The sequence below is a fragment of the Sciurus carolinensis genome, chromosome 15 (genome assembly GCF_902686445.1).
Source record: "Sciurus carolinensis chromosome 15, mSciCar1.2, whole genome shotgun sequence".
Taxonomy (NCBI): domain Eukaryota; kingdom Metazoa; phylum Chordata; class Mammalia; order Rodentia; family Sciuridae; genus Sciurus; species Sciurus carolinensis.
This window is the reverse complement of record NC_062227.1, coordinates 64,867,713-64,888,045: the sequence shown is the minus strand read 5'-3', so window position 1 is coordinate 64,888,045 and position 20,333 is coordinate 64,867,713. Positions and strand designations below refer to the sequence as shown.

The 20,333-nt window shown below is 42.5% G+C and overlaps 1 protein-coding gene across 2 annotated transcripts in view; it reads left to right on the top strand.

Moving 5' to 3' along the window:
* The window catches only part of Alpk2 (alpha kinase 2), a 120,001-nt gene that overhangs the window by 15,012 nt on the left and 84,656 nt on the right, over positions 1–20,333 (top strand). For both annotated transcript variants that reach the window (XM_047526676.1, XM_047526677.1), the window contains one exon: positions 1,697–1,814. In XM_047526676.1, coding sequence (XP_047382632.1) covers positions 1,697–1,814 — 118 coding nt within the window. The remainder of the gene's footprint in view (positions 1–1,696; positions 1,815–20,333) is intronic.

Below are 20,333 nucleotides of genomic sequence, written 5' to 3'. Positions count from 1 at the left end.
GCTCAGTTGGTAGAGTGTTTGCCTCAAAAGCACAAGTTCCTGGGTTCAATTCCCAGCACCGGGAAAAAAAAAAAAAAAAAAAAAAAAAAAAAAAGTCATGCACACATATAATAAGAGCCATGAAACACTTCCTAAAAAAGAACCTAATAAAACTGACTGGGAGACACAGGCTGCTAAGAACAGGCAAAAACAAATTATGATCAGAAACCTCATTGATGGTTTTTCAGGGAATCTCGTTTTGAGTGGTTGAGTCATTTGCCTCTAAGAGGCTCAGGCAAACAGCAGCTGGAGAAGGATATGTCCTGCATGTGGTTTTCCATGCTCCTAGCCTCAGGACAGCTACTCAGGCACTGACTTGAAGGAAAAGCCAAGGAAGAAAAGCCCACAGTTGCTAAAAAGTATATTCATGGCATCAGCACAGACAGAAGGAGGAAGAGGTACGCTGAGCATTCTCAGATCCTGGCCATAGTACAGGTCTCGCTGTTACCTTCCCCACCTCTTTTAGCTTTCCCCTTTTTATGACCTTAGAAGGACAGGGAGTTCTTACTTTAGTGATCTCTTGGATTTCTTGCCAAAAGTCATACCATAAATAAGGCAAAACACAAGAACATTTCCAGGATGGATTCAGCATAGTGTGTTATTTCCAAATGCTGGACTTTTCTTTCCTGTAGATATGGCACATTTTGATAACTTCTCAGGGACCTGGAGGCTAGTGAGAAAGTCCTCTGGGACACACTAGAAACTCTCCTGACCTGTAACAGGAGGGAAAAAAATCCCAAGGGCTGGGTGAAATTCTTGGGGGTTTTCCCAGCTTTTTCACCCACTAGTATCATATCTGGTTAATGATCACAGAGAAGGATGAACCCCTTCCGAGGGAGAAAGCATGCGTCCATTCCTGGGATGACATCAGTCAGATGCTTAGTGCCAACGTGGGAAATCTGAACTCCTCCTCATGAAGAAAATGGTTCTTGTGTTCTAATCTGCTTTTTTTTTTTCTTTTGTACCATAAAACACACTTGACTTTGAGCACCGTTGAAATATAATTTTCAAAATGGTAAAGGGATTTCTATGAAATTAACATTTCAGAGGTTTTATTCAACTCATTAATTAATGAGCAAACCAAAAAGTATTAAGGTCTGAGAAGCTAAGTATGTATAGGCAATTTAATAACATTAGGGCAAAGTTCCTGGATTAGGTGTAACTTGTTTAATGTCCTCTAGGGCAGAAAATGATCTATGGGCTTATCTTTTCTGTTAGAAATTACTTGCATCTTATTGGATAAAAACCTATAAATTAACATATAATTTCAGTCAGTAGTAAGCACTGAGTAATATAATGTACATTCCCAAGATCACTTCTGGGTAAACCTTTGCCCCCATATGACTTAAAAAAGATACCATCCATATATTTGCCTACTGGATTTTTTTCTCCTAACAGTTCCTAGAGATTAGGGTTGGCAGTTTCCATTTTGTATCCCTGCCCTGCAGTATAGCATCATCATCTTAGGCATGTAACATGACCAATAGTTTTTACTGAATCATACATCTATGTCAATGGGAGAAAGCTTTTCAGTTCCCCAACTGAAATAATCCTTTATACTCATCCCTACTGATTGCTGCTCGTTCTTGTTCATAACTTTATGACCTTTCTCTAAACATACTTAAAATAATAAGAATATTCTTAATTTTGTTGTCAGGTCAGCCCAAACCAGAGGTCACATGGTATAAGAATGGCCAAACCATAGATGAGTGTGACATTGTTTCCAGTTATGAGTTCTTCGAGCATCAGTATATCCATGTGTTACATCTCTCTTGGTAAGTGGCTTTGGCCCTTTGGACTATTTACTAACATTCTCTATTCTGTCATGGGCTGGATACTATGAGGTAAGGCCAAAAGATTGGCTCATGTTTGCTTCTGACATCCTAATTTTGGATGCTACTGGCAGACATCAGCAGAGGCATTTGTTGATAACTATAGTCATCCCTCTATATCTGCAGGTTCCGTATCTGCAGATTCAACCAATCACATCTTTGCTGAGTGTGGTCACCAATTACACTTCTCTAGTTTGCTGCCATTGATAGAGTTAAGCTTAATCTAGAATTTTATTCAGTGACCTAGCCATTTTCATTCACAAGATGAGCTTTTCACTTAATCTTATCTTTGGGGAAAGTTAAGAAAGCAAGATAGGACCTCAGCACTGTCATCCAGCCTACCATGTTTAAGAAGAAAGGAGAAGGGACTGACCTGTTCCCCAGCAAATTGATGATGAAATTAAGACAAGAAACAGCTTTTCTGGTTTTATTTTAGGAACTAGTGGTGGTCCAGTGTAGTGGTTCCTAAGTCTTTTTTGTTCCCTCAGGAGCTATTTATTTGAAATGAGGAAGCTCAATATGTAGAGAAAATGAGAATTGCTTTGGTTAGAATTGGGTAGGAAGTCTGTGTTCTTGGTCTCCAAAGTTACTGAACTGATTACAGTGCCCTTATGGGGCTCCAAGGAGCTGGAGGATACTTCAGAGCATGGGCTGAAAATGTCAGGCAGGATAAGCTTGTGCTCATGGCCTTGGGTCTGAGGATAAGAAAATAAGATAGGTTTGAATTCTGCCATTTTCTTGCTGCATGATCTTGGCCTGTTATTTAACATTTAAGGGTGACAGAAAGAATTAAGTGATTCGAGGCTTATAAAAGTTTTTTAAATGTAGTATTCGTTCAATAAACACCACCTTTCTTACCCCCCATGCATCCTTTTGTTTAAAGCAAGGTCAGAGATCATATACCATGGTTGCATGGTGGATGCAACGGAACTATCTAGACAAGCAAGGCTCCATTTATTCATCTGCTCTATAACTCTTTAGATAACATTTCATTAGGCACCATATGCCAAGTGATTTGCTTAATGCTGGAGGTGGAGGTGAGTAACACAAACACTGTCCACATCCTCACAAAACTTCCAGCATGGAAGATAGGTGGTGCACCCAGAGGCCATCCTTTCCCTCTCTGTGCCATTACACCAAGTTGGCTCTTGAGCTTTAAGCACGGCTTGAACCCTCCTGCCTCTTCATCCCAATCTTGCCAGTGCCTGCCCCTCCTCATCTTCACCCCATTCATCTTACAATCCACCTCTAAGGTTCACAGGAAGTTCCAGTTACTCATGGATCTTTCCAGACTCATTCTCTTCTCCTTTGATCTTATTGTACAAGCCTCCCTGTGGGTGCTATTTATTGTACGCATCAGGATAGGTGGATAGGTGGGTAGCCTGTGGGCCTCAGAGGGGTCAGGAGTCCTTCCCACTTACACAGATGAATCTCCTAGAGCCTGATACAATGCCTTGAACATAAACATTTGTTAAAAGAATAGATGAGAATATATATGAATATATGTGTGCATTTGTTGTTAGTTTATATGGATCAGTGTTGGCAAACTATTTTCATAAAGGGCCAGACAATAAATGTTTTAGACTTTGCATGCCAGATGCAAAAATAGGCCACAGTTATTCAACTCTACCACTTAGTGCAAGAGCAGCCATAGATAATATGTGTTTAAAAAATAGCATAGCTATTTTCAAGTCAAACTTTATTAAAAAAAAAACAAAACACCTGGAGGGCCAAATTTGAGAATATACATGTTAAACTTCTGTGTTTGTTTCCTTTCCTTCCTTTTTTCCACTCTAAGTACTTACTACATATTTCTTGGTTGATTAATTTTATTTTCACACTAAAGCAAAATGTAGTACTCACATTTTAGCCAGGAGAGACACCTGATGTGTGTTCTTTTAAGAATTGAGACTTGGTATTATGTTTTTGTTGTTTATGCAGGGTTAGGGTATTAAGGGATGGAGAAGGCCATGATGAAGTCCCAAAGACAGGTGGCCAGGCTAGAGTGAGAGAGAAAAACACAGGAAGGAGAAACTGAGGAAGGGAGACTGCACCGTGGAAGGGGAAAGGATTCACAATTCAGGTCCAGGAGGGAAGCAGTTTTTTTTTTTTTTTTTTTTTTTTTTTAAATCAAAGATTTAATGCAATAGAATCTACTTTTTCAAGTCCTAGATGAGACATTTTGGAATGGAGCCAAACTACTGGGAGAAGTATTTGGTCTTAATACAAGAAATGATGATAGGGCCATGTGACCACAGATCAGTCACAATGTACTGCTTAGTAGTCCATTTTCTAGGTACTAGTAACCTTTGAAAGTTCTGACTTTTTTCACCAGTAGTTGTGAACTAGAGTTGCCCATTGGTGTCCTGGGGAGTTTTTAATTCCATTAATGTTTGGGTTTCACCAAACATCATCAAACATCAACTGACTAAACCTGAACTCCAGGTGGTTCCAGTGAATTGACCAAGATGAAAATTGTTTTGCATCTTTAACATTCATCTGAAAAGTCAATTGACTTATACCAGTATATTAAATGCTAGTTAGAACAATGAACAGAATTTTGTGCACATGCCTTTCCAAGACAAGAAATTAGTTGTTATTTGTAATATTACTCTCAAATTTTCCTAACAGTATCAATATACCATAAACCACTAGATTAGCTCATAATCCAAAGAAAATCACATTTTAAAAATCTACTTGAGCTTGGACTTTGGGTCATTAAATCTAAGCTCTTAGATATTTGAAAGCTCCTGTTTCTTTGTTTTTCAAGAGCTTTTTTTTGGATTAACAAATCTAATTTACAGTTCTACTTTGAGGTCAAGAGTTCTGTGGCTGTATTTATCAACCTTTGGCATTTTCTTTCTTTTTTTTTTTTTTTTTTTTTTTTTTTTTTTGTGGTACTGGGGATCGAACTCAGGGGGGCATTTTCTTCTTTCCTGACCTGGTGGGGCCCCTTCCCTCTCATTCCTGCTTTCTCCTCCTCCCATCTTTCTGGAAGAGATACCTTAGTGTGGTTGTTGTAACTTTTATGTGGCCATAGGTCAAGGGTGCTTGGCAGGAAGGAGAAATAGCCAAGACAACACTTAAAGGGAGAGGAACTTCGATCATAACATTAGGATCTGTACTGTAGCTCGAAAAGGAGATTTGCTTTTTTTTTTTTTTTTTTAAAAGATGTGGGATTTGGGAGAAAAATGCAAATAGATGTTTTCAACCCCATCGTGAAAGCAGGTGGCACTGCTATGTGTACAAATGGGAAATTGTGGTCTCTTATGAACACAATTTAAAGACAGGTAGCAAAACAACAGATAAAAATCTGTCCAGGAACCCACACCTAGAAAGAGAGGCTCTTTTCTATAGCAAGGAGGCCCCTTTTGAAGGTCACAGTCACATTCGTTGTGCTGAAAGAGAGCACAGATTACAAGTGGGGTGAGAGCACCAAAGTTCAGCCAGTACCTGGGCCAGTGGGACAAAGCAGCCCCTTTGGCATGCTGTAAACGTGGTATTGCCTGGGCTGGTGCAGGCCCTGCTGAGTACTGGGTGGGGACGATGGCCAGGAGAATGACAGTCCCTACAAGTCAATCTGCTCTTGGAGTATACGGGGTTGAATAGTATTTCTCCAAGTCCAAATTCACCTGGAACCACAGAATGCAACTTATTTGGAAGTAGGATCTTTGCAGGTGTCATTAGTTAAACTGAATTCATACTGGACCTCCAATCCAATTGACTTGTGTCCTTGGAGAAAGAGAAAATAGAGACACAGAGATACACACAAAGGGAAAGTGAGGGGAGATAGGCAGAGATTGCGGTGGTGGAGCTGCAAGCCAAGAAATGCGAAGGATTGTGAGCAACCACCAGGAGCTAGGAAGGGGCAAGGGAAGATCCTTCCTTAGAACTTTCAGAGGGAGCGTGGCATTGATGACACTTTGACTTTGAACTTTTAGCCTCCAGATCTGTGAATAAAATAAAGCTCTGTTGTTATAGGCCACCCAATTTCTGGTAGTTTGTTATGGCGGCCCTGGAAATGAATACACATGTCTGAGCAGTTGAGTAAGAAAAAGTGCTGCCCTTTGCCGACCTTGACATAAAGGTTGGTGGCATCATCTGGCAGTGTAGAGCTGGCTCCAAACACTCCAGATGAGCTCATCCAGACCATCTGGAGGTCTGCAGATCAAGGGGCAAATATTTTCCAACTCTGTTCCAAAATTGAGTATTGAGTTTGTCAACTTTAGCTCATTATAACAGAGTATCTGAGATAATGAACTTAGAGAGAGTGTTTATTTTGGCTCACAGTTTTGAAGGTTGGGTCCATGATTGGTTGGCACCTTTGCTTCTGGACCTGTAGATGATCCATCACAGTGGGAGTGCGCGGTGGAGCAATGTATTCATCCCCTGGCCAGAAAACAAGAGGGAGTGAGGGAGGGGCTGGCTGCCATGGTTCCCTTCGAGGGAATGCCTTCAAGACAGAGACCTCTCATAGAGCTCCACTTCTCAAAGGTTCCATCATGTCCCAATAGTGGCCATGGGCTGGGTACCAAACCTTTCACACACAGACTTTTGGGGAACCCTATACAAACCACAGCAGGCATTGATTATTAAAGTTTTCAAAGGAGAAATAAAAAAGATTTCCTGGGTCATTTATGTTTTTGTCCCCAGGGAATACTTGGCAATATCTGGAAACATTTTTGGTAGTCACAGCTGGAGAGGGTAGGGGTGCTACTGGCATTGAGTAGGTTGAGGCTAAGGATGCTGCCAAATTTTGGACAATGCACAGAGCAGCTCCCACAGTAAAGAATTATCCAATCTAAAATGCCAATACCAAAGTTGAAGAACTAACAAAAAACCACAAAACTGCGGGCCTTAAGTGATCAATGGATTATTTCTCCTGACTATGGATTGACTGGGTGGTTCTCTGCTGGTTTTGCTTGGCTCACTATGCTCATTCATGTCATTGTGTTGATTTGAAGATTGGTTGAACTGGAAGGTCCAAAATGGCTTTAATGTCAAGTCTGGAAGTCGATGCTGTTGTTCGCTAGGCTACTGCAGTTCTCCCCATGGGTTCTCCTCCTCCAGGAACAGGGAACTGGCTTCCTTACATGGCAGTCTTGGGCAGTGTTCCTGCAGGGCCTGAGCCCACCCCAACACCAATCCTCCTACAGTCTTTTGGCTGAAGTAAACCACAAGGCCAATCCAGATTAAAGAGGTAGGAAAATAGACTTCAGCTCTTGAAGAGTGGAATGGCAGAGTCACATTGCAGCAAGGTATAATCTAGTACCTTTTCTATCACTGGAACACCTAGTCAGTCTCTTAAATCACCTATCTGTAAATGTCTTTATCCTGCTTAAATAAAACAAAACACACAAGACCCCTGCTCTCTGTGGCTAACCCTTGCCTTAGAATAATTTTCTTCATTTTAATCCATTTGTTGATTAAATGAGCATTAAGAGCACTTAATATGTTCTAGTCACAGTGCCATATAAGGGAATACAAAGTCTCCTATGATCTCACAGTGCAATGGAGAAAACAAATGTAAAAAGAGTGGAGCACTGTCACCCAGACACAAGGGTTTAAGCTGGTTTTGTTATACGCAGTGATATTTACGACCATGTTTGGGTGGTTTTTAGAAAGTGAAATCTGTGATGTGGTAACACTCTTGTCCTGCTCAGTTATTCTTCACATCTGAGTGAGCAGACAGACCCCAGAAGCCTCAGGACGTGGTGTTACATTCCTGAAGGTGATCTGGTTTGAGTTGGTTGTAAGTGCTTGTCGTCTGTGTGAAAGGCTTTTTCTAACCCCTCAGAAAACTATTTGCCTCCTTCTATCCATGGTCACTCAAGGAAATGTAAACCCTTTGCCAGACATTGGAACAGCATGAATGGTTAGCTGACTGAGACTGGATGGATGAGGATCAGTGATTTAGTTAAAGATGTCCCTACTCTGGGAAAGAAAGGTCTCAGAAGAAACATCCTGCTAACGGTAGAATTGTCACCATCAATGTCCCTTACAAAGGACAGGATATTATTTCCCCCCATTGAGCGAAGAATTTGAAGCCAAATTGTGTGAATTTAAGTCCTAGATCTGCAAGATGCATCTTCCCTTGCAAGTTACTTACCCTCTCTGTGCCTAAGTTCCTCATGTGTAAAATAGTGTCTGCTTTATTGGATTGTTGTGGAGATTAAATCAACTCAGGCAAAAATACTTAAGAATACTTAATAAATGAATATTATTTCATGTGCTTTAAACATGTTCCCTACACAGAACTATGATTTTGGAATGGATTAAAATAGGACAGGACAGTTTGGAGATAAGAGAGTTAGCTTAGATTGGCAGAATTTTTCCTCTCAGCTATTTTCTTCTTAGAGATAAAATGTAATTAACATTCTTGATCAAGGAATCATTGGGTAGAAATAAAGATGACTAAATCTCGCCATGTCTTGGCTAAGAGAGCAATGTCTTTCATCCAAGTCTGGAAGGCATTTTGTGAACTTCGTGTTCTGTGAGCTTAAGTAGGTGTAACAAGTCTTAAGGATGACTAGTAGAACTTTCCAGCACCTGGGAGACCTCTGTGTTCCTGGCATAGGGCTGAGGGGGCTCCCACGGCATTCTTCCTGAATGAACGAAGCAGGCGTGCATCATGGCCATTGCTCACGCCAGGCCCAGAGACTTGCTTGAATGATTCTGAGAGTCTGACAAGAAACTCCCATTTCATCCCTGGGGTAATAGGTCTGTTCCGAGAATCTGCTGTCCATCATCACATTCCAACTGTGACTTTAGTAGGTAAGTGTCTCAGAGGAGAATGGTCATTGGCCAGACCATGGGGCACTTGCTCACCTTTTCCTGGAGTCAGAAATTTGGTGACTATTCCCACGATGGTGTTGACCCTTTGGAGACAGTCTGGGGACAGATAACAGATTGATCCAAGAGCCCCTCCCAAGGCCTTGAGACAACCAGAGGAAGGTACACTAATCCCTAGAGATGGTACATATGCTGCATGACTCTTGAAATGTTACTTCAGTGACCCATTCTGAAAGTTGAGAGTCATCCTCCCCTTAGGGAAGTTCTTGGTTCTGTTTTATAATCCAAGTCACAGTCAGATGCTTCTGAAAACTGAAAAGATGTTTGACTTGTCCTGTCTACCCTTTGCTGTAGCTCTAGCACCTAGCACAGCACCTGTCTCCTACTCTACATTTGGTAGAGATTTCTGGAATGAGTTACACAGTACATCTGGTGATTTTTCTTTGCTCCTCAGAGCCAGGGGAAGGAGGTATTCCATGTACAACCACCTACACCTGGGCACATGTTTTGACTTACTGTGGCTTCCTAGTGGGCCTACCAGTTCAAAGGCATTGTGAAGACAATGATTTTAAAAGGCCTCCTGCAGCACCTGCTCTTGTTATCATTTGAACTGTAGGACATAGAGCTTCTGGTCATTCTGTGCTGCCCTTTTCTGTCTTTGTCACCCAGCAATCTCTGGGCTGCTATTCCAGCATGCGGAGGTTCTTCTTCCAGTTAGAGTGACTTCCTAGCCACCCTAACCAGTCTTCCCCAATGTGGGGCTGCATCCCCCAGGCACCAGGCATCTTTCCCCTTTGTCTGCCAGTTGCCATTTCACCCACACTTGCCTTGTGGGGAGGCAGAGCATAATGAGATGGTTGGTTAAGAAGATAAGATGGTTGGCATTGAGGCCCTGACAACAGAATAGCAGGCAAAGAAAAGCAATTAAATGGCAGTGAGTTTCCTGTAGACTTCAGGTCTCTGGGCCTTGTGTATGCTTGGTGAGCCAGCTTTTGAGAGAGAAAAAATGTTTTGCTCTGTTTTGGCTCATTCCCCTGCCTGTGCCCAGAAATTCACTTTTTATTTTTTTTAAAGCAAAACAAAATTTTAAAAAATTATTTGTTCTAATTAGTTATCCATGACATCAGAATGCACTTCAACTCATTGTGCACGAATGGAGCACAATTTTTCATTTCTCTGGTTGTACATGATGCAGAGTCACACCATTCGTGCAATCATACATGTCCATAGGGTAATAACGTCCATCTCATTCCACCATCTTTCCCACCCTCATACCCCAGCCCTGCCCTCACTCCTCTTTGCCTAATCCAAAATTCCTCCATTCTTCCCTTGCCCTCCACACCTGCCCATTATGTATCAGCATCCATTTATCAGAGAAAACATTTGGCCTTTGGCAAAACCAACTTTTGAGAGTCACAGCGTTGCATGGGTCAGGGAGCATCTTAACAGGCAATGATTAGGGAACTCAGCCCAAATTGAGCAGCGAGTCAAGTGACAGTCAGTATTTTTCTGACAATTTAATAAAGAGACTTTTGCCCTTTGTAGGACTGTTGGCATCCCAGAGCTAGAAGTGACTCTAAGACCTTGCAGCTTGAGTTTGGACCATCAGCATCAGCATCTGCTGGGAGCTTGTTGGAAAGTCAGAAACCCATCTCCAACTCCAGAACTAGCCAACTGAACATTGTACTTTACTGAGATCCCTGAGGGCAGACATGAATGATGAATGAATGAGAAACTCTGCTCTAAGGGTTATCCCACTCCTGGCCACATGTGACACCTGGAGAGCTCAAGAAAATACCATACTTAGATTCCCTCCCTTTAGAAATCCTGTTTAGTTGATCAAATTCATTTGGTCTAGTCCACTCTTTGGACCTTATAGGTCACACAAGGTCAGACGAATAATGGGACCCACCCAAAGTAACATGGCTGATTAGGAACAAAGTTAGACTTGGAACCCAAGAATTCCATTAGATGGCTTACGGCCCACCAGTGCCATCCTCCAAATGAAATCTGCTAACGAACATGCTGGTCTGTGACTCAAAAGCACTGATCATAAGGACTTCCTTTTAAAGTGTGGATTAGTTGAAGGCCTGTTATATGCCAGAGACCATTCTAGACCCTGTGCATACAGCAGTGAACTTGAGAGTCCCTCACCTGCTCAGATAGAGATAATACGAGAAGTCAGACTTTTAACAAACCAGCAGCTATGTAATGTGTCAGGTGACAAAGAATAAAGCAGGGTGAGGGAGGGAAAGAGGTCTTTTAAAAAAACTTTTTTTGGTAGTGTTGGGGATTGAACCCAGGGCCTTAGTGTTATCTAAGGCAAGCACTCTACCAACTGAGCTACCTCCCCAGCCCAGAAGGAGGCCTCTCTGAACGACTCTTATGAGCAGAAGGGGAAGGGCAGGGTGGGAGGGTGAAGAAGTCCTTACCTGCAGGGAGAATGATGTCAGAGGGAAAAACAAAGGTAGAAGCCAGAGGTGGGAACCCGCCAGGCCACTGGGACTGAGTTTATCATGACAAGGGGGAATTGGAGGGTCGATGTGTTCTGATCATGCGTGACTTGGAGGTTACTTTGAATGAGATGGGCTATGCTGGAGGGTTTCTAAACAAAGAATTGATATTTTATGATTTAGTTTTAAAAGGCTGAATCTGGTTGTCACGCCATGAATATTTACAGAAGAGTTAGGGGACAGCTAAGTAGCCATCCCAGGAATTCAGATAGTGGCTCCTGCCAGGAGGGTCCTGGAAAAGGTGGCAAGAAGCAGCCAGGTTCTGGCGATATCTGATAGGAGTTGCTGTTGGACTGGTTGCAGGAGGGGAATAAAAGGTGAATTCAGGGTTGTTGTTTTGCCTGAGCAGTTGGTAGAATGGAATAGTAGGGTTTCTGAGACCAGAGCAGGTTTGGGTTAGATCAGACAGAGGTTGGTTTGGAATGTGCTGGAACTTTTGATGAACTAGCAGTAATAGTTCTTCAGAATTCTATGCCATCTGGCTGTTCTAAAGCACACTGGGCCTTCCAGCAAGTGACACTTGTGAAATGGGGCCCTGTGACCACCTGCTGTGGTCTAATGGTGCATTCTCTTCCTGGTCCTTAAATAGAACTGATTTACAATTTAATTTAGGGTTTTAAAATATTGTCACATGCCTTGGAGGTTTCTGGGACATTATGCTAGGTAGGCTGGTGATCTGTTAGGTGTTGAAAGTGGGTTATTTCTAGTTGCTTTAAGTTCTCTTTCAATAAGAGGGGTCAGTTCTCTGTTAACTAAGACTGGTGGTGGTAGTTATGCCCCAGGACTTTTGTCCTTTCTAAATTCACTTTGTTCATTTCCTGTTCAAAGTATCTGTGGTGGGTCTGCAATGCTCCCACAGGCTCAGAAAGTTGTCAAAAACGAAGGGTTTTTGTGCTCAAGGAAAACCAAGGATCCATTCCCCACGCAGTCCCAGGAAAAGTTCTGATTTCTTGAGCTCTGTCTTTATGACACAAGATCTAACATTCATTTAACTCAGTGCTTCTTAGCTCTGAGAATCATTGGGAAACTTAAAAAATACAGATGGCAGTTTCACCCGAGATGCTGGGCAGTAGCTCCAGAGAGGACCTATTTATTGCCTTTCCTCAGGCAGGCTCAGCCTCCCTCATAAACTGCATCCAGCTCCAGAGCAATACCTTTGCTAAACTTTATGGACCTTACACTGATACTCCATCACTCAAAGTCCACAGTTTGCAACAGGGTTCACTCTTAAAATGTTGTCCATTCTGTGGGTTTGAACAGTGTGTCATGACGTGTCTACCATGACAATAATGGGCAGATTAGTTTCACGGCCCTGAAACTCCTCTGGCATTGGTATTTTTAAAAAGCACTCCAAAAGTTTCTAACATCCGGCCAGGGTTGAGAACTTCTGATTTCATGCTTACTGTGTGCAAGTCTTACTGCTTTAAGATCTTTATAGGAATTAACTCTATTAATCCTTATGTCGTCCCCACTGCGTAGATACAGCTGTGGTCCAGAGCAGTTAAGTAGCTTGTCCAGGGTCACACAATGTATGGGCTGGCATGCAATCCCAGGTTTGCTTGCTGCTAAGTCTGTCTCTTAACCACGATGCCTTACTGACTTTGTGATCTGCTCAGAATTGCACTTGGGCAGAGGAAACGGAAATCTGTCTTGCCGTTTTCTCGCTCAGCCTGTCTCCATGCCTTTGGCTCAGAAGCTTCTTCCAACGCACGACTCCCGTCCTCAGGGCCCTCTCCCCCTCCAGCTCTTCCTTCTGTCACTGCCGCACTAGCTCGTTGCTTTGCTGACTCCCACACCTGACCTGCTCATTCCAGCTCTGCCCGGAATGCCCTCCCTTCTTTCCCATCGGCCAAAGTTTAATCCCTACCCACTGGGTTCAAGTTCCATGTGCTGGCTCTGTTCCCTGGAGATCCAGGCCACCCTGACCTCTCCCCTTCTAACCACCACAAGTGATTGCTGCCTCAACTAAGCCTTTTGGAGTTCAACGACACTAGGGTTTGTAAATCGTGCAGAGCTCCCTGTTAAGCACCTGAAAACCTTCCCTCTCAGAAATGTTGACAGCTTGCCCAGGGAAAGACCAAGTCTTATACCAATTTCAGTCCCAGGGGATGTGCCGGGCACATAGAGCTGGACATACGGGAGAGTGCCGTGTTCCTGCTCAAGCAGGGCCAGAGGCCATGTCAGACATGGAGAGCAAGACTGTTCCCTCCTCACTTGGCTCTGCGGCGTAGAACACAGCGAGGACCTTGCAGAATCACCTTTCATTCTTCCCTGAATAGTTATTTGATCTGCTTCCCAGTGAACTGGAGCCTGAGGTCCAAACCCCTCAATATAGGTTAGGAAACCCTTCCCCGTCCTGGCTCGGTCACTTCTCCTGATTCAGCTGGATCACCCTCAGTTTGCTGGCCCCAGCCTCTGCCTGTTGTTTTGGTGTATTAAGAGCATCCCTTTTCACTGTTTCAAGTATCCTGTTTAAACAGTAAGTAGCTCTACCTGTCTGCCTATTTCCCCCTCATATTCCAAATAATAACTGGTTGCTTCTTGTGAGGGTCTGCAGATTTTCTGTGTCCTCAAACCTGTAGGCTGCTCCTTCTGTCTAAAATGACCAGCTTCCTCCCCAACACTGGGCACAAGTCATCTTTCCTGCCACAATCATGCCATGTTTCCTAGGCCTGCTTCAGCTGTCAAGTTCCTCAGGAAACCATCCCTCACTCTCTTGCCCTCTGCCCTGAGTCCCTTTAATTGGCATGATTTTCAATGGCACTCACACACACTGTCCTATATTGTAACTATTTGTATTTTCATTTCCCTTATTAGATGGGAAGCTCCTGAGGGAAGAATCTAGGAACTAAGCATCTTTATCTTCTATACAGTGCTTAATACAATGTCTTATACATGGTAGATATTTTCGACCATTTTTAAAGCTGGAAAACTTAAGACAAGCCACATCTCCGGCCTCAGGTTCAACATCTGTATCTGTATCTGTTAGCATCTAACCAGGAAGACCAAACAAACAAATAACTCACCACACTTTCAAGTGTTTAGTGCCTGGTTGTATAGTAGTCAAGCAAAGAACAGTGAGGTCAACCTGAGGAGGCTGTCAGCAGAAAACCACCACTTTCTGGGATATAGAGACCAAGGAAGGAAAAGACAACTGTTCTGGATCACAGACCATGAGCCAGAAGCTAGATCCCTGGTGGGCTGTTCTGTGGGACTTGGAGCCACCACAGAGGTGCAGTCACATGTGGGAATGCTACCTGAAGCCGACTTCTCCCTTCTTTCTACCCTCTCATTTCCTGTCTCTCCTTCTTCAAACACAATAAGAAGCTGGAGGTCATGGGAGGCCAGGAGTGGCAGCCTCAAGGGATCAGCCCTAGTGGTAGAGAGCAGAATAGTGAAGGACCAAAGTGGGTGAGAAAAACAGGTTCAGCCACAGTCAGAGGTCCCTTGTAGGTGGGTTCAACCCACCTGTTGGATAAATTACTGGATAAATTGGTAAATGTATGAGGCATCTCCTCATTCATTTTGAAAGATATCTAACTACTTGTAGAAAATATGATCAAGAAATTCTGTGTGTTTCTAGTATTATAATTCCTCTATGTCTATGACAAACAGAACTTTGGGGCTTGGGAAAAAAACCAAAGTCTTGGGCTGGTGTAACTCAGTGGTAGAGCATGGAGGATTCTTTGGTATAGCATGGAGGATGTCCAGGACAAACCAAAACAAAGCAAAATGGATAAATAGTGCTAAAAACCCCATCAAAGTCTTTCCTATTTCACAGTTATTCTGAATAATTCAATTAAGACCCCTGACCAAAACAAACAAACAAACAAACAAAAGATCACTGACAACATCTAAGTTAGGCAGGTAATAAAATATAGTAACATTGCCTAAGAGAATATTATGACCTTAATGTGGTGCTATGACCAAGGAGAAGACACAGATGTCATTGTGTATTTCTCAACTAAGACCACTTTCCCCTCCCGTGTGGCATGGGTGTGCAAGGCTCATACATTTGACAGCCAGGTGGGAAGCTTCAGTCACCTGCCCACCACCAGAGTCCTGGCTACAGGAGTGAAGCCCCTGCAGATGTGTCCCTCTCAGATCTTGTTTTCTTTCACAGGAAAGTGGGATGCATAATAAAATGGAACACTGGTGGCTGTATAAAACCTAAAGTCCAGAGGGAATTCCAAATCTTACCTCTTGCCCCTAGTTTCAGCTATTCCCATCAACCCATCTTCAGGGCACCTGGTCAAGTGGCCGTTTGAATTTCAGCAATTTTAGTATTGGAGGTAGTATTATTCGGGAGTGGGAAGATGGATGGCCTTAGGGTAGCAGTAGCTGTGGCCAGGATAATCCCCAGTTCAAATGGGAAAGCCTGTCCTGATTTTATTTTTATTTGTGCCAGTGGGTCATCCACCTTAATGGCCAATGGGATGTGTAAATAATGCAGGAAAACACAGCACCCTTAGGGTATGGTGACAATGACCACTAAATGCAGAGATTAAAAGCTATCAGTTTTGACGAGCACATTGTGCTGATAATCAGAGAAAATAAATTGCTGCTCTGTGTTTTCCTTTTGCACTCATTACATCTATTTCCCAGCCCCTTGTTTTCATATTTTCACTTGACAAGGTTACTAGACTTGCGGATTCTTGTCACTCTTAGTGCATACATTTTTATCTCTTGTTCCCAAGGCTTAATTGGTTGGGTCCTGAGGAACTTCCAGGATTAACTCTTCCAGAATCAATGGAAGTAGCCTCCTCTGCCCCAGTGAATCACAAAGGCCCTTGCATTAAGCTCTGAATCAGAATCTTCTAGAGGTGGAGCCCAGACATATGTCTCCTTTTTCATTTGCAAATAAGGAAAACCAGAGATTAAGTCCTCTGCCCACGAGGGCCTATCAATGGTCATACCAAATGAAATAGCCAATCTTCCAAGGGATGGTCCCTCTTCCAGGTTCTAACATCAGGTGTTATGCCATAAGAGCACTCTGCATTACAGCTTCCCTTGGGAAAGCTTATTCAGTGGTTCTCAAAGTGTGTCCCATTGACCTCTGGTGGTTCCTAAAAATCTTTGTGAGCATCCACGAGGTCAAAACTATGAATCATGAAACACTCAAGCAGTATTTACATTATTTGCCTTTTTTGCTATATTGGCACGTGCACTGATGATAGAAAAGCAATGGAGGGAAAGTCTCAGAGGGCACTAGCTATCATAGGTTCCTTCACCATTGGAGGGCTATGGTTAAAAATGGCAAAAAGTTTTTACTTAATAATGTCCTTGATGCATGAGTAAAAATGGCTATTAAATCTTGAAAACGCAGCAACAGCCCTTTTAATGCTCATGCGATCAAATGGGTAACATGCAGAGGTACCTCTGCTGGCTCAGCTGGTGAGGCAGAGCACCCGTGTTTCTGCTTAAGTTGCAAGCTGAACTAGCCACTTTTTTCATGGATAACAAGTCTTTCCTTGAAAGAACAAAGGACGGATAGTGATTATTCCACTCTGAATATTTGGCAGATGATCCCCAAATGAACAAAGTGAGCCTGACACTTCAAAAACAAACAAACAAACAAACAAAAAAAAAAACAAGAACAAAAAACAAAAGTATTACTCAGTCCCTTTCTCTAAACTAGCGATTTGTAGTTTCTTCAAATATTCTTTCTGCCTCTTTCTCTATTGCCTTTCCTTTAGACATTCTTGTAACAACGGTCCACTTCATGCTTTGAAGATAGAGGACCCTTGCTGCTCTGCCGCTGTGACTTATTTTTAAAATGGACGTGTTTCTTTCTCTCCTCTCCTACCCTCTCCCTAATCGCAGAGGAAACAGGATTACCTTTCTTCCTTATTCCAGGCAGCGTTTTCTGTCCCTGAGCACACATGCACCACAGGAACAAAGTAAGTCACACTGCAGACTAATGGGATGGTGCCAGAAGATCTAAGAAATGACTCTCTCCCAAATTAACAAGTGAATTTCACCTCTGGACAGGGAACACCTGGAATGTAGCCTTTGAATCACCTCTTCAAAAACCCTCTGTTCCCTCCATGAGAGAATCACAGCCTGGGACAGGAGTCCAGCAAAGCAATAAATTTCTTTTTCCTTTTTCTCAAAATCTTGTCTTTATTAGTGGATTGGCATGAGGACAAGGACAGAGCTTTTGGTAACATTCTCATTAAGTATATCTATGTGAGACCAGATTTTCTTCATATTCTTCAACCCAAACAATGTATTTCATCACACTGAATGCATGAAAAGATAAAGAAAAGAAGATATAGTCAACTTCAATTAAATATATATATATATATATATAATTTTAAACAATGCTCCTTTAATAAAATTTAACTTTGTTTTGGAAAAATGTTTTTCATAAGATTATTTTTTATGCTTGTGTGTAATGTACTTATTTTCATTTTAATTGAATTAATAAAGAAACAATTAATTTTTTGTTTTAATTATAATATTTGATTGATAAAATATTGATAGATAAAAACCATATAAACAAAGATTCTTTAGAGTCCTCAGTTATTTTGAAGGGTACAAAAGAGACATGATACTAAAATGCTTTCAGAACTTCTAGTTTAGACTGATTCTGGGGGTTCAACTCAGAAGAAGCCCCATCCACTTACAGTAACGTGAACCTCTTTTGCTTTACTAGGAAATGATTAATTTAGAAAGCACCTAGAGAATTCGAGGAAAGCTTTCCGAACACAGTGGAGAAATGCTACTGTTTCTTTAGCCGAAAGAAAAGATAGGCAAAGAGGGAACTCGATTGTTCAGGGAATTTCCTCCAGGATGGTTTTGCATTCCTGTGAAATCACTGTGGGGCACACAGGTCTCTCTGCCAGCATCTTGCAAGGATTCTACACTCCCCCACCCCCACCCCCACCTCCCTGATAGTCTTAGCCTCTCCCTCTGAAGTCCCTTCTGCGAGCTCCCTTCTCCTTCCAGTGAGGTCTGTACAGTTTAGCACAAAAGTGACCCACAACGTCCTCTGATAATTTCCCACACATCTCCTTGGCTTTTCCTCAGCTCTTAACAGGGCTGGGCACCAGCACATCCCCTAAGCATGTGGGTCAGTTGATCAAGGTGAAGACTTGAGACAGACTCTTCCTTCGTACGGTGATGTCTATATCCCACCATTTCCTTCTCTGAACATGGTTTCCTAACAGCAGACATCAAGCCAGGTGTTCTTATCCCAACTTTACCACTTTCTAGCTTTGTCATTTTGGGGAAATTGCTTCACTCCTTTGAGACTTTGTTTTGCCCACAGGCTGTAGCTAGACACTGTTATGGTTTGGGTATGAGGTGTCCGCCAAAAGCTCATGCATGAGACAATGCAAGAAGGTTCAGAGGTGGAATGATTAAATGGAAAGTCCTAACTTAATCAGTGGATTAATCCACTGATATGGATTAACTTGTTGGTGACTGTTGGTGGGTGGGGTGTGGTTGGAGGAGGTAGGTCACTGCAGATGTGCCTTTGGGATTTATGTTTTGTCCCTGGTGAGCAGAGCTCTTTCTCTCTCTGCTTCCTGTTGCCAAGTCCTGAGCTGCTCCCTGACCCCAGGCCCCATGCTCTTTGGCCATGAGGTGCTGCTTCAACTCAGGCCTAGAGCTATGGAGTTGGCCATCATATGCACTGAGACCTTTGAAACCATGAGACAAAATAAACCTTTCCTCATCTACGGTGTTCTCGACAGGTCTTTTAACCATGGTGACAAAAAAGCTGACTAAAACAAGCTGTTTAACATAGAAGGCACTCAGCAGATGCTGGGTTCCTTGCCTGACTTTCTCCTCCCCTTTTATAGGATAATTAGAGATTATTATCAAGGACATGTCAACTACAAAGTATAACTCAAAGGCTTTCATTTACCAGTGAGAAGTTAATTATGCTTAATCCAGTTACTTTTCCTCTTTACTTAGTGTACTTAGGATGGATTATAAATCCTAGCTCAACTAAAACACATGGGTCATAAAATCATTGATAACTAAACCATGATACCCTCCTGTTTATTAGTCATTAAGTTGAATATACTTAACCTAATTATTTTCTCAAATTCTTTTTGTTTTCTCTCCTTAAGTCTTGGGAGTCATCTCTCTTCTTCTTTCTTAATTGGCCCTTTGAGCTTCTCAGTCTTTATTTTCTTCTTTCCTTTTCTTTCCACCCAAGTCGTGGGGGCTCAGGGGTAGGTGGTTTCTGTGGCAGAGAGCGCATGGTCTAAATGGGTCAGGAAATCTGAATGTTTGGGATTTTCCTGTGTCCATGGTGTTATTTTATGCTCCCTATAAGCTCTTAATTGAGAGCTAAAACTCCAAGAAGTAACTGACAAAGTTTCTGAAGGGAATGGTGTTTGTAATGTGAAACTGCAGCAAAAGTTGCTTTTCTTCAGCTAAACATTTGACTTTTACCAGGAGACTGAAGTCCAGTCAAGGAGGATGAGGATGAGGATAGCTCTGGGCACGGCCGAGGATGGTTCCAGATCTTCAGAATCATGTTCTCAGTTCCCATCCAGGGAGTCAGATCTAAGAATTTTCCTGCAGAGTTCTCTGTTGTTTCTTCTGCATGAGTCTGGAAGAACCAGGAGTTGTCTGGTCCTGGCATTTCCACATTTTTGGAGAATGAATTTGGTGTGAGATTTTGGCTTTTTGAAGGTCCTTCACCCTGATTTTCCTATTCCAACCTGAATAAGTTTGCAAAACGGACAGGAGCAGTAACTTTTTTCTCCAGAAATTTGTCTTAAGTTTCAGAATGCCTGAGCCAGGGCACAGTCAGATACCAACTCTGGGACATGGCCAAGCCTGACCCATAGTGGTATCTAGGGAGCCAGGTTACCAACTAAACAAGACATTATTGACATTGAAACTAATCTCTGATTTCTCAAAATGAGGCCCATATGAGCAGGCACCCAAGGAATTAAGGCTTATGTGCACATATGGGTCTGAGAAGGCCAAGGGCTCCCTCCAGTGAGGAAGAGAAAGGACGTGGTGGACAGAGTTACAGTTTCTGTGTCTGACATTAACCCTCCTGAGTTAGACATCTGAGACTCTTTTACACAGGGAACCACCGATGAAGATTAAGCATTGCTCTAAGTTCAAGTGGGACCTATATCTCCTGCCTTCTGAAAATGCTTGTTGACTTCCGAGCTAGGTGACGCAT